A 15477-nucleotide genomic window follows, 5' to 3' on the forward strand; every position below is an offset into this window, starting at 1 on the left:
ACCATTTGTATAATCATACATTTACATAGAGTAATGCTGTTTGATTCATTTAGTTATTTTTTTTCCTTACCCCCCACCCCTCCCACCCCTCTTTTCCCTCTATACAGTCCTTCCTTCCTCCATTCTTGCCCCCCTCCCTAACCCTAACTCTAACCCTAACACTAACCCCTCCCACCCTCCATTATGTGTCGTCATCCACTTATTAGCGATATCATTCGTCCTTTGTTTAAGATTGGCTTATCTCACTTAGCATGATATTCTCCAATTTCATCCATTTGCCTGCAAATGCCATAATTTTATCATTCTTTATGGCTGAGTAATATTCCTTTGTATATATATACCACAGTTTCTTTATCCATTCATCAATTGAAGGACATCTAGGTTGGTTCCACAATCTGGCTATTGTGAACTGAGCAGCTATGAACATTGATGTGGCTGTATCTCTGTAGTATGCTGATTTTAAGTCCTTTGGGTATAGGCCAAGGAGTGGGATAGCTGGGTCAAATGGTGGTTCCATTCCAGGTTTTCTAAGGAGTCCCCACACTGCTTTCCAGAGTGGCTGCACTAATTTGCAGTCCCACCAGCAATGTATGAGTGTACCTTTCTCCCCACATCCTCGCCAACACCTGTTGTTGCTTGTATTCTTGATAATCGCCATTCTAATTGGGGTGAGATGGAATCTTAGGGTGGTTTTGATTTGCATTTCTCTTATTACTAGAGATGTTGAACATTTTTCCATATGTTTGTTGATTGCTTGTAGATCTTCTTCTGTGAAGTGTCTGTTCATTTCCTTAGCCCATTTGTCGATTGGATTATTTGCATTCTTGGTGTAGAGTTTTTTGAGTTCTTTATAGATTCTGGAGATTAGCGCTCTATCTGAAGTATGATTGGCAAACATTTTCTTCCACTCTGTAGGCTCTTTCTTTGCATTGCTGATAGTTTCCTTTTCTGAGAGAAAGCTTTTTAGTTTGAATCTATCCCAGTTATTGATTCTTGCTTTTATTTCTTGTGCTATGGGAGTCCTGTTGAGGAAGTCTGGTCCTAAGCCGACATGTTGAAGCTCTGGACCTACTTTTTCTTCTATAAGATGCACTGTCTCTGGTCTGATTCCGAGGTCCTTAATCCATTTTGAGTTTAGTTTCATGCATGGTGAGAGATATGGGTTTAGTTTCATTCTGTTGCATATGGATTTCTAATTCTCCCAGCACCATTTGTTGAAGAGACTATCTTTTCTCCCTTGCATATTTTGGCCCCTTTGTCTAGTATGAGAAAATTGTATTTATTTGGGTTTGTGTCCGTGTCCTCTATTCTGTACCATTGATCCACCTTTCTATTTTGTTACCAATACCATGCCGTTTTTGTTACTATTGCTTTGTAGTAGAGTTGAAGATCGGGTATTGCGATACCCCCTGCTTCACTCTTTCTACTGAGGATTGCTTTAGCTATTCTGGGTTTTTTATTCTTCCAGATGAATTTCATAATTGCTTGCTCTATTTCTGTAAGGTACATCATTGGATTTTAATTGGAATTGCATTAAATCTGTATAGCACTTTAGGTAGTATGGCCATTTTGACAATATTAATTCTTCCTATCCAAGGACATGGGAGATCTTTCCATCTTCTGAGGTTTTCTTTAATTTCTTTCTTTAGTGTTCTGTAGTTCTCACTGTAGAGGTCTTTCACCTCTTTTGTGAGATTGATTCCCAAGTATTTTATTTTTTTCGAAGCTATTGTGAATGGGGCAGTTTTCCTAATTTCTCTTTCTGAAGATTCATCACTTATGTATAAAAATGCCTTAGATTTATGTGCATTGATCTTATATCCTGCTACTTTACTGAATTCACTTATGAGATCTAAAAGTTTTCTGGTGGAATTTCCTGGTTCCTCTAAATATATAATCATGTCATCAGCAAACAGGGATAGTTTGAGTTCTTCTTTTCCTATTCATATCCCTTTAATTTCTTTGGACTGTGTAATTGCTCTGGCTAGAGTTTCAAGGACGATATTGAAAAGAAGTGGTGAAAGAGGGCATCCCTGCCTTGTTCCAGTTTTTAGGGGGAATGCTTTCAGTTTTTCACCATTTAGAATGATATTAGCCATGGGCTTAGCATAGATGGCCTTTACAATGTTAAGGAATGTTCCCACTATCCCTATTTTTTCTAGTGTTTTGAGCATGAAGGGGTGCTGTATTTTATCAAATGCTTTTTCTGCATCTGTTGAAATAATCATGTGATTCTTGACTTTAAGTCTATTGATATGGTGAATGACATTTATTGATTTCCTGATGTTGAACCAACCTTGCATCCCTGGGATGAAACCCACTTGATCATGGTGCACTATCTTTTTAATATGTTTTTGTATGCAATTTGCTAAAATTTTGTTGAGAATTTTTGCGTCGATGTTCATTAAGGATATTGGTCTGAAATTTTCTTTCCTCGATGTGTCTCTGTCTGGTTTAGGTATTAGGGTGATATTGACTTCATAGAACGAGTTTGGGAGGGTTCCCTCCTCTTCTATTTTATGGAATACTTTGAGAAGTGTTGGAATGAGCTCTTCTTTAAAGGTTTTGTATAACTCGGCTGAAAACCCATCTGGTCCTGGACTTTTCTTTGTTGGTAGGCTTTTGATGACTTCATCTATTTCATTACTTGAAATTGGTCTATTTAAATTGTGTATGTCCTCCTTGTTCAGTTTAGGCAATTCATATGTCTCTAGAAACATGTTGATGTCTTCAAAATTTTCTATTTTGTTGGAGTATAGGTTTTCAAAATAGCTTCTAATTATGTTTTGTATTTCAGTCGTGTCTGTTGTGATATTTCCTTGTTCATTCTGAATTTAGTGATTTGGGTTTCTCTTGTCTTCTCTTTGTTAGTGTGGCTAAAGGTTTATCAATTTTGTTTATTTTTTCGAAGAACTAACTATTTTGTCAATTTTTTGTATTGTTTCTTTTGTTTCAATTTCGTTGATTTCAGATCTGAGTTTAACTATTTCCTGCCTTCTACTACTTTTGGTGTTGGTCTGTTCTTCTTTTTCTAGGGCTTTGAGCTGTAGTGTTAGGTCGTTTATTTGTTGAGTTTTACTTCTTTTATTAAATGCGCTCCATGAAATAAATCTTCCTCTAAGTTCTGCTTTCATAGTGTCCCAGAGATTTTGATATGATGTTTCTTTGTTCTCATTACCTCTAAGAATTTTTTAATTTCCTTCCTAATATCTTCTGTTATCCATTCATCATATAATAGCATATTGTTTAATCTCCAGGTGTTGGAGTAGTTTCTGTTTTTTACTCTTTTATTTCTAACTTCAATCCATTATGATCTGATAGAATACAAGGTAGTGTCTCTATCTTCTTGTATTTGCTGACATTAGCTTTGTGGCATAATATATGGTCTATTTTAGAGAAGGATCCATGTGCTGCTGAGAAGAAAGTGTATTCGCTCTTGGTTGGATGGTATATTCTATAAATGTCTGTTAAGTCTAAATTATTGATTGTGTTATTGAGATCTATGGTTTCTTTGTTCAATTTTTGTTTGGAAGATCTGTCCAGTGGTGAGAGAGGCGTGTTAAAATCACCTAGTATTATTGTGTTATGGTCTATTTGGTTTTGGAGATTGAGAAGGATTTGTTTGACATACATGGATGAGCCACTGTTTGGGGCATAGATGTTTATGATTGTTATATCTTGCTGATTTATGGTTCCCTTAAGCAGTATGAAATGTCCTTCTTTATCCCTTCTGACTAACTTTGGCTTGAAGTCCACATTATCTGCAATGAGGATGGATACTCCAGCTTTTTTGCTGAGCCCATGTGCATGGTATGTTTTTCCCCATCCTTTCACCTTTAGTCTATGGGTATCTCTTTCTATGAGGTGAGTCTCTTGCAGGCAACATATTGTTGGATCTTTCTTTTTAATCCAATCTGCCAGTCTATGTCTTTTGATTGATGAATTCAGGCCATTAACATTCAGGGTTATTATTGAGATATGATTTGTATTCCTGGTCATTTGGTTCATTTTTAAAATTTTATTTATTTATTTTTTTGACACAACTTGGTTCTTCCTTTATTTGACAGTTCCTTTAGGATAATTCCTCCCTTTGCTGATTGCTTCTTTGTGTTTTATCTCTTCCTCATGGACTATTTGCTGAGAATGTTCTGTAATGCTGGCTTTCTTTTTGTAAATTCTTTTAGCTTTTGTTTATCATGGAATGATTTTATTTCATCATCAAATTTGAAAGTAAGTTTTGCTGGGTATAAGATTCTTGGTTTGCATCCATTTTCTTTCAGAGCTTGAAAAATGTTGTTCCAGGCCCTTCTAGCTTTTAGGGTCTGGATTGAAAATCTGCTGATATCCGTATTGGTTTCCCCCTGAATGTAATTTGGTTCTTTTCTCTCACAGCCTTTAAAATTCTGTCTTTATTTTGTATGTTAGGTATTTTCATTATAATGTGCCTTGGTGTGGGTCTGTTGTAATTTTATGTATTAGGAGTCCTATAAGACTCTTGAACTTGATTTTCCATTTCATTCTTCAGATTGGGAAATTTTCTGATATTATTTCATTGAATAGATTGTTCATTCCTTTGGTTTGTTTCTCTAAGCCTTCCTCAATCCCAATAATTCTCAAATTTGGCCTTTTCATGATATCCCATAGTTCTTGTAGATTCTGTTCATGATTTCTTACCATCTTCTCTGTTTGTTCAACTTGTTTTCGAGGTTAAATATTTTGTCTTCAATATCTGAGGTTCTGTCTTCCAGGTGTTCTATCCTATTGGTTGTGCTTTCTATGGAGTTCTTAATTTGGTTTATTGTTTCCTTCATTTCAAGGATTTGTTTGATTTTTTTCAATATCTCTTAACTCTTATTGAAATGATCTTTTGCTTCCTGTATTTGCTCTTTTAACTGTTGATTGGTGCTATCATTCAATGCCTGCATTTGCTCTTTCATCTCATCATTCAATGCCTGCATTTGCTCTTTCATCTCATCATTTGCTTCCCTGATCATTTTAATTATGTACATTCTGAATTCCCTTTCTGTCATTTCTTCTGCCATGCTGTCGATGGATTTTATTGATGTAACATCTAGATTTGTTTGGGGCATTTTCTTCCCTTGTGTTCTCATATTGTTCAGGAATCAGTGGGTCATTAAGATATTGCAGATTTCCTCTATTGAATTATAATGTCCCTGAAGATTGCTAGTATATCCCCTCTTATCCTTCAGTAGCCTGCAGTCTTGGAGGAAGATGATAATGCGGTGCTCCACAAGGAAGCTGCCTCTCTAGGGTTGGTGACCCTCAGGTGGGGTATATTCTGTGCTAGTGGGCAGAGGTGCCTCCACTTGTTGAGCAATGGTCATCCACAGGGGAACTAGGCTGCGGGCTGAAGCATGGCCCGTTTGTTCCTATGTCTCTGATTTTACCGACCTTGTGGGAAAACCTCACCCGGCGGAGAAGACTCACCCTGTGGGGAGGTCTCGCTGGTCAGTTCCCCTCCTAAAGGTTCCCCTCAATCTACAACTACCGCCTGGGCTGGGCTGTCTTCCTCTGCAACCTTCCCAGGGGCCCGGACCTACCTCCTGGGCCTGGGAGCCTCACCCTTCGCAGACGAGTCTTCTTACGCTGTCTCTCCTCAGAGAATCTGCCCGCAGTCCTGGAAACTTCACTCCACCCCTAGGCGTGTCTCGGTGCGGCTCTTCCCAGCAAGAAGCCACCTAGCTCCTGGGACCCTGCTCTGCACCTAATCGCCTGGCTATCGGCCCCTCCTCTGAGCCGCCACCTGGAGCCCCGTACAATAGCTCCGAGACCCTGGGACCCACCACACACCTCCTCCTCCGGACAGCCGCCCGGTTTCTGACGCAGTCAGTGGGAGTCCAAGCAACTTACTTCGCGTCTCCTCCTCCCCCCGCCAACCGCCCGTAGCCCTAGGCAGTCACTCGGAGTCCAAGTGACCCACCCTGTTCCTCCTCCTCCTCGGGCTAGCCCCCCGGGTGTTCAGGAGCGGTCGCTCGGAGACCAAGGGAGCCAGCACGCTCCTCCTCCAGGCAGGCCACCGGTGTTCAGGAGTGGTCGCTTTGAGTCCAAACAACTCACCACTCACCTCCTCCTCTGGCAACTGCCTGTGGTTCTGATGCAGTCACTCCTAGACAGAGCAACCCGCCGCGCTTCTCCTCTTCCTCTGGGCAACCCCCCGGTGTTCAGAAGCGGTTGTTCTGAGTCCAAATAGCTCGCCACGCAGCTCCTCTCAGGCAGCGGCCTGTAGCTCTGATGCAGTCAGTCCTAGACCTAGCGACCTGCCACGTTCCTCCTCTTCCTCCGGGCAGCCCCCCCGGTGTTCAGAAGCGATCGCTCTGAGTCTATACAGCTCGCCACGCTGCTCCTCCTCAGGCAGCCGCCCGGAGCCCCAGTGGTTGCTCCAAGTCCAAGCGCTGTGCTGAGCCGCCTCCTCTCGATGATCCCAGTTGTCCGTGTTTCTCACCTACTTTTTAGTCTCACAAATTTCTGGCTAATTGCTCTGTTATTTCTGACAGTTCTCTGGGTCACAAATGTTCCAGAGTCTGACTCAGATAAATTCTGATGTCTTTACAATGACTGTTTTTTGAGGCCAATTTGTAAGGTTTCTTCTAAGCTCAGGACTCTTCTTAGTGGCCTCCATAATGGAGAGTGCAACTAGAAGGCCAAGGGAAACCCAAGGGAAGGGACTCACAATTGTCTGTTGGCCCAGCCCGGATACAGAGAAATGGAATGGAGCAGGAATCTCCTGGTTCATCTGAGGGAGAGGGTGGACCTCAACCCGATGGGGGAAGCCTGAAAACCCTCCTGGGTTTTGGCACCAAATGAAAGGTCAGATGTGGGTGACCAGAAACGATCAGACCAAAAGCGGCTGAACAAGGCTTTATTGGGCTTTGACCCTTGGGCAAGATTCACCAGTCCTCTGGGATGAAAGGCCAGGGTGGAGGGCTAGGGAATCTGTGCATGGGCCTTTATAATCCAGAATTGGTGGGGGAAGGCTTGAGGGTTTAGTGTCCCCTGGGGTTGACTGAGGACGTGGTTGATTGATGGGCAGTTGCAAGTCACCACTAAGGTTTATCTGCTGGTGTCTGATTGGTTGTTCTTTGGTGCGCTTGGGCTGCCTGATGCCCTGCTCTACGCACTTGCAGTGGGTCGCCAGTTGTCCTGTTCCCTCCCATGCAGCCGCTCAAATTCTACCTAATATACAATTCTTTCAAATAGCTATTGGGATATACCTCGTATTCTAAATACATACCTGTATAAAACTGGATTTTCTTCATTTTTCATTAAAACATTGGGGAGGAGACCATTCTCTATGTATCCTTCTAGGTTCAAGGCTGGTGGCTTGTGAACCAAACTGAAGAGTTTATTAGGGGAAAAATGTCTTCATATGCATACAGGAGCTCATAGAGAAGTAGCTTGCTAAATAGTTACAGTTAGAAGCTTCTATACCTGGTGTAATAGGAGGGGGGAGAAAAAACATTCATGGTAGAGACAAAGGGTGTCTTTAGGAAAAACAAATGGGTTTCTAGGAGAGCAGATTGGAAGTAAAATAAACTTGTGATAATGTTTGCAAGTAGGGTGTTTTCTTTCCTTCTTCAAGACCATAAACCTGTCCCCAGAATGGGGAGTTATGGTGGGTTAGTAAACTTTCCAAGAGAGAATTAATGGTAGCCTCATTTCCAGAAAGGTTTGCCTTTTGTTAGGTGAGGGCCAGTATGGAGAAGGCTTTTCTGTATCTATCTAATCTCAAATGACTTCTGCTTAAAATAATTTTCATACCAACTCTAGGGTTCCATATTGGTTCTCACAAAAGCAGCGTATCAGGAGAGATTGAATGCACAGACATATGAGAATCTAGCTGTCTTCTGTTAGTTACATGACAATGAGATTACAAAAGCATGGAATAATGCCACTCTTCTCACTTAATTTTTTGTTTGAGAAAATAGTTTTCAATGTTTTTTTTTATTAGCAGAGTTTATTATTGTTAATGCTGTGTTCAGATATATATATATTTTTAATTGTCAGATTGATTTCTAATACAACATATCAATAACTCATACACATAAACTAAAGATTTGGGGGAGACCCTTAATAATTTTTACAATTTAAAGGAGTCCTTGAGACCAAAATATTTGAGACTTCTGACATATACCTTTGTTCTGTATGGTCCCAAGGTAACTGCTATACCTCTTGGCATTACATCCTTGTCCAGGCTGAAGGGGGAGGAATTCCAGATAAATGACCAGTACTTATATCAGGAAGCAAAATGTTTTCCCAGAAAGCCTCTAGTTAATATCTTTAAAAGAACTTTCTTTCATATTTTTTTTTTAATCAGCAAAGTGGGGTGGGAAAGTGAAACTTTTAGCCATTTCCCTTGCTACTCAGAGCATTGGGTTCTGTTGGTAAGGATAGGTAGTAGTGTTATAGACCATAGATTTTTTTAAATGATTGATTATGACAGAGATCCTACTTGAAGTTGTGTTTTTCTACTCTTACCAAAACTTGATTAGTCATTTCACCTCATTGTCTTCTTGATACTTCTTGGCTTTCTGCTTTTTAGGGCATGTTTTTACTCTGTGTGGATTCTGGTTCTACACCCAGGGTATATTCTGCAGGAGCTACACATGTCACCTAGAGGGGTCCAAGGGTGTCCTAAGAAAGGGAGAGCTTAACTTGGAACCTCTAGCATCTTGATATTCATCTTAGAAAGAATTATAGGACTAGTTAGTAAGCAAGGCACAGGTAAGGATTTATTTAAGGACAGCAAAGGAATTCACACTCGGAGTTGAGTAGAGGTGACCCTCTTTTCTCAGAGAAGACAAGTTATGTGCCCAGGCTTGATTATGTGTGATTTGGAAGGTGAGTGTGGATCTTAACAGTTGAATTATGATTAAGTTTTGCTGATTTGGAAAATATTTATAAACTTTCTTGAAATCAGGTCTCATGGCAATTAAGTCCATGATGACCACTCTGTACTTGGAGGTCAAAATGTCCTTTTTGGTAAAACATTATCGCCATTAATCACTCATGGGCATATTGTGTAAGTTCCTTGGGTGATAGTCTAATTAATATTGTCTAATGTCTTATAAGCATACATTGAATGTTCTGTTTATCTCTAACCAAAGCAGAAAGCTGACATAATGTGTCATATTTTCAAAGGACTTCATTTACTGAAGACTCTAGACCCATTTTAGTTTACCTATCTCATGTGGTAAAACATCATTAGTGTAAATGATGAAATGTCCTTATTTGCCCTACAGAAGTTCTCACTGTCCTTATGATTTAGTAACTTGTTACATTAACAAAACTTTGCTTTCTCCCTCAGACCAAGTCTTTCCCAATTTATGTATCTGTTTTCTGATTGATTTATTTTTATTAACTCAGTTGTGAGCCCACTGCCATCTTTTACCCAGAAGTCTACTTGCATAGTAGTCATGATTTACTTTTTAAAAAATGAATCAGCCTTTGCAGATTATTCTAGTCCAGATTTGGAGTGAAACTAGCTCCCCAAAGTGTGGGAGTCAACTTGGGAGCTTTTTGAAATGCAGGACTCTGCATGCATCGAGACCCTCACAAATCACAGGATCTCTAAATGATGAAGTATATGGAGTTTGAGAAACGCTGGTCTAAGGGAAATGATGTCTGAGAAGAGGGGATGAGATTGTGTTCTAGTATTGAGCTCTAGTATTTAATATAATGGAAAGCACCCACCAAAGAGATGTAGAGATGAGAGGAAGACAAGGAAGTGCCTGTCATCTCCTGGTACCTCCTCTGAGGAAAGTGCAGTGAGGCTTCCATTTCCTCCTGGGTCTAACATGGTAGAACCCATTAAACAGTGACTAAGTGTGTAATGATCTTATGAAAATTGCTAAGTTTTTTTTTATTACTTGAGTATCGTTTCTTAATTTTGGCTTGAACTAGTACTCTCCTTTTTCCTTGTTATACCTAATTCCATTCTAGTCATTGATGTTTGACAAACTTTCCTTCTTTTCTTCTCATTAAAAAATATACTGTGGGGCATGGTGTTGCATGCCTATAATCCCAGAGGCTTGGGAGGCTGAGGCAGGAGGATTACAAGTTCAAAGCCAGCCTCAGGAAAATCTAGCCACTAAGCAACTCAGTGAGACCCTGTCTCCAAAAAAAAAAAAAAAGGACTGGGGATGTGGCTCAGTGGTCAAATGCCCTGAGTTCAATCCCAGTGCCCCCCCGCCAAATATATATATATATATACACACCATTCTGACCATCTGACCATAGGATGGAATACTGTCACTCACCTCACCCTGACGTAATATTTATATGTACCTTTTCTTCTACTCTTCCTCCTCCTGGAATCAAACCTGGGGCCTTGCACATGCTAGGCAAGCACTTTATCATTGAACTATATCCCTACCCCTGTACATGCTTTTTCACATCATTTTTCAACTTTCTGCTTATCAGCACTTTCCTCATCAAATCCCTGCTTTGAAGCACTTTTGTGGTATACTGCCATTGGCCTAAGGATATGGGGCAGATTTATTCTTGTCTGTGTTCTATGCTTCACACAGTTTTTATGTATAGTAGTTAAGTAATAAGTGTGCAATGAGTGAATGATTTAGACCAAGCCCAGCATTCGCTTTTTGGAAAATTGCTCTTTTGTGGTTCTGAACAAATTTCCTCTTATGTTCAAATAACATTGACATTAAATAGCAATGTTTATGGGAACAGTGTGTTCGAACCAAATTGTTAATATCCTGCCTAGTGTTGAAGAAGCAGCTCTAAATATTGGAAGGTTTCAGGCTTTAAAATACTTGTATCTTCCGGCACTGGTTTTCTTTTATTTTTCCAGTGTAAAGTATTGATTTTTCTAATGAGAAAAACAATAAAAATTTACATCATCAGATTTGTTAAGTTCACATGGAGTAAACAACAACTTTTAGCTCTCAATCTGGATTTATGTTATATAGCTTAATAGTAGTCCTTTCCCCATCCCAGTATTTACTCTCTCTAATAATGAATATCAAAAAGTCTTCAAGAGATTATTTATTTATTTCTTAGTACTATAGAACTTTTTTCTAGATTTCCAGATGGTGTCAAACTGGGTGTTCCTTTTTTAGATAGTAGGTAATGTGACAATGGTTGTAATTGGCTTTCTGTATAGATAACCCAACGTGTACAGTATCTTATCTGGAAGTAAGTCACCAGTAGGTTAACCTTTAAGCTGAGATTCATAGCAGTACCCCCTTTGTTTATCTATATTATATTCTTAATTCATGAATGAGACTTGAATGGTTATAGATTTACATGTTTATGTGAACAGTCTCTCTATTCCTAGTGAGCAAATGTGTGAATAATATGATTGAATGAAATTCTTAATTAACCTTGATCATTTACTAACAACTTTTTGGTGATATACTCCTAACACTTTGAACATACTTGATAATTTTATTATTTTCTGTTATAATGAACTATTTGACTGGCTTAAGACAACACTAGATAGCAGTGCCTAAACACTTAATGGCAGTGCCCATATAATACACTTGAAGAAACCCAAACTTTTATTTTCATTCATATTTATAACATGAGGAAGTGGACAGGTTTGGTGGCACATGCCTGTAATGTCAGTGATTTGGAGGCCAAGGCAGAAGGATTGCAAGTTCAAGGCCAGCCTTGTCAACTTAGCAAAATTGCCTCAAATAAAATTTAAAAAGGGCCTGAGGATGTAGCTCAGTGGTGGAGCACCACTGGGTTAAAACCCTAGTACCAAAAAAGAACAAAACAAGCAGCTCAGATTTATAAAATAAGGAAACAATAGACATATTTTTGTAAAGATAAAGAAAACAACACTGCCAGAATGGAAGTGCTGATTGATAGGCTACCTGAGAGATCAGACCATTTTTCTTCATCAGCATGTTAGGGATAGGGAGTTTTAAAACCAGGAATACAAAATCGAAAGCAGCCTGTAATTGGGTGGGTCAAGGAGAAGGGGAAAATTCAGACTGTCTTCTTGGTTAGCTTTCATTATCTTCCCTCTACTTGGTAGTGAGGATCAAACCCAGGACTTGGTGCATGCTAGGCAAGTGCTGTACCACTGAACTATACCCCCAAGGGCTAAGTTGTCTTTAAGGAGGAGTTTGATTCAGTAGAATGACCTTCAAAGGAATTTTTCGTGATCTACTAGCTTTTTGTACTTCTGATTGACGAGAGGATTTTAAGAGAAAATATATCATTTAAAGATAAAAGTAAGATCTTTTGTTTCTTTTGTAATAGTTTTTTACTGTTGGTTTTGAGCAAGAATGAGTAGATTCAGGAAAAGTTACTTTCTTTTTTTAAAAAATCAGACATATTTAGTTTAGAATGTCAACTTTTTAAAACAAAGCCATAGTGTAGAAGATTATTCTATTTGTTTGCTAGGGCTCCCATAACAAAGTTACACAGAGGGGATGGCTTAAACAGCAGAAATTAATTTTCTCACAGTCTGGAGGGTGGAAGTCTGAGCTCAAGGTATGAGCAAATTGGTTTCTTCTGAGTCTTCTCTTTGACTTGCAGACAGTTGTCTTTTCCATGTTTTCATATGGTCTTTCCTCTGTGTGTATCTGTGTCCCACTCTTTTCTTATAAGGATATAAGTCATATTGGATTTGTGCTCTCCCAAATGACCTCATTTTAACTTAATCACCTCTTGAGAGACTCCACCATCAAATATAGTCAGTCATATTGTGAAGTATTGGGGTTTACAACCTCAGTATATGATTTTGGGGGAGGAGAAACACAAGTTAGCCCATAATTATTTGTTAGGGAGGTTGCCCTAAAATTAGAAAGACCAGGTAGGAAATTATGTAGGCATTCCCATGAAGATAAATGAAGAGAATCTAAACTAAGGTATTGATAATAAAAATGGGAATGAGATTTGAAATTTAGAGACCTTAAGGAGATGGTAATTTGATACAAAATTTGTGACTGAATGTGGAGGAGTGTGAGAGGGAGGGGCAGTGTCCTCAGATTTCTGCTCCAGGAGAAGAAACAGACTTGAGGGAGATATGAGCAGTGTGGTTTCTCTTTTGAGTACGCAGCACTTTGACAAACAGATGACCCAGGTGGGATCAACTCTAGGGACATCCTACCATGACTCCTTATAACATGGACTATGCAGTTTCTCACCTTTTAACCTGCACTTGAATATATCTTAAGATAGTTATCACCCTCTTATTTTTATAATTGTTTCCAAACTCCTGATTTTTCCCTGATGAATTCCTTTAGGGTAGGGCCTTCTGTTTTGTTATTTTTTGCCCAGTTCTTCAGCATCTGATACATAGCTTCACACATCTAGTACGTAATAGGAGTAGATTGTGCTTAGCAGATTCTAGTTACAGGAATAGTTTGTTAGGAGGATTGTTACATTCTTTGCATGTTTTAATCAAGGCTCTATATTGAATACCTGTTGGCTTTATTGCAGACTGAGAAGACTTTGGGACATTCCATGAGTCATTCAAGCAACATTTCTAAGGTAAAGTGCTGCAGAAATATATTATTTTAGTGCCTTGGGCTTTTGTATTCTTATACCTTGCATGTGTTTGTACTCTTGTCTTTTAAGACATAGAATTCTTGATACATTTCTGTAATCTGCTCTGGGACCATACTAGGTATGTGGCAGTTATGTTTTTCTAGTTAACAATCCTGAGTGTTATTTTGGGGAATGACTTGCAAGGGAAACACAGGAAATCATATTTTCAGGCAGAATAAGTCTTAGTTACTAGAGTTTGTCTTCTTAATTAGAAATGCATTGGACTGAAAGTAACACAAAGCCAACTGTGGTGACATAAATATAGCTTTATCTGGTTCAGATGACAAGATGCCTGGAGGCAGGTGGCTCAGGGATAAGTTGTTCATAGACATTGCCAGGTGTTATGGTTTGGGTCTGTAATGTCCCCAAAGGCTTATATGCTTGAAGATTTGGTCCCCAATGTAGCAGTGTACAGAGATGGGGCTTTGGGGAAGTGACTGAATCATGAGGGCTCTAACTTCATCAGTGGATTAATCTATTTGGTGGATTAATAATTTGAATGAACTATTGGGAAGTGTTAGAAACTATGGAGGTGGGACCTAGTTGGAAGAAGTAGGTCTTTGGGAGCACTGAAGCATATTCCTTGTGCCACCCCCCACCCCTTTCTTATTCTGCTTCCTGCCTGCCAAGAGTTTAGCAGCTTTCCTCTGCCACACCGTTCTGCCATGATGTTCTGCCTCATTACAGGTCCATAGCAATAGAGCCAGCTGACCATGAACTGAAACTTCAGAACTGTGAGCCAAAATAAAGCCTTCCTCCTTTAAGTTGTTTTTTCTCAGATATTTGTCTCACTGATGAAAAGCTGAATAGACACCCGAGTTCTTTTTCAGTGTTCTTTGTACACCGTCATTCTCCTGCTTGTACATGGTCTCACAATGAAAGCTGGGTCTTCAGGCACTTTGGCCTTGGCCAGATTATTCTGGAATGACTAAGGAAAGGAGGATTCTATCAGCTGAGAGACCCTTTTTGGTAGGAAGGCTAAAGCTTTCCTGACTCAAAGCCCCATCCAGTAATTGACTTCTGCTTATCTCTCACTGAACCTGTTTCAGCAGGCCACCTCTATAAGAAGGTAGCTAGAACAAGGAGACTTGAGGGGGGTGGATCAGCCATCAGTGCAGTGTGGCCACCTACATAGCTTACCAGGAGCCAGCAGTACATCATGCAGTGAGCTTGCTTCCTGTGCTGTGCTCCTCTTTCAGCCCAGAAACAGCTCTGGCTGGCTTCTTGGCCAAGTATGTGTAGAGTCTCATACATCAGACATGAACTGATTCTGACAGGAAGATTTGAACAATGTGATGAAACCTGTATTACGGCCTCAGGTACTCTGAAGTAGTCACCATATATGCCATTTTAATTTACTAACTGTATAGATGTTTTCATTAAGATTATCTGATTTAAAAAAAAACTAAAAGAATCTAGCAGATTCTTAACACATAACCATATCTTTTTAGGCGTATTTATAATCTAATCACTTTCTTCTGCTTAATTTTGCATAAAAAGAAAACCTTATAGTGCACATGACATTACAAGTTATTGCAGTGTGGTCCTTGGCTTCTGTCCTGAGTCATCTCCTGGACCAGTTCCTTGAGCCCTGGGCTTCACCATTTTGTGTGAATGCTTTTCACTGAATACTCCCCACTATCCAACCTCTGTTTCTTTCCTCTTTTTCTCCCTTCAGCTACAAGAACTGGAGCTCTAGAATGGTGCAGTGGTAGATCATTACTCTGGATAAAGAATCCAGTTTTGCTCTACCACCTTTCAAGGGAGCTCGCCAGTGTTGAAGCACAGATGCCGATGAGCTGTTAGATGAGTTGAACTGTATGTGTTAAACAGAGTGCTTTTTGCCTTACTACAGAGACTAAGGGAAGTTCTGGAGGAAGTTATCTTCCTAGGTTTCAAATAGTATCTGTTAATGTGATTTAGTAACATTTTATT

The 15477-nt window shown here is 39.6% G+C and overlaps 1 protein-coding gene across 1 annotated transcript in view; it reads left to right on the forward strand.

Moving 5' to 3' along the window:
- Marchf8 (membrane associated ring-CH-type finger 8) overlaps positions 1 to 15477 on the forward strand; it is a 117601-nt gene that overhangs the window by 66347 nt on the left and 35777 nt on the right. The window contains 1 exon segment of the mRNA XM_053743402.1: positions 13435 to 13485. Coding sequence (XP_053599377.1) covers positions 13435 to 13485 — 51 coding nt within the window.

This window comes from Sciurus carolinensis, chromosome 5, assembly GCF_902686445.1.
Source record: "Sciurus carolinensis chromosome 5, mSciCar1.2, whole genome shotgun sequence".
Lineage (NCBI taxonomy): Eukaryota > Metazoa > Chordata > Mammalia > Rodentia > Sciuridae > Sciurus > Sciurus carolinensis.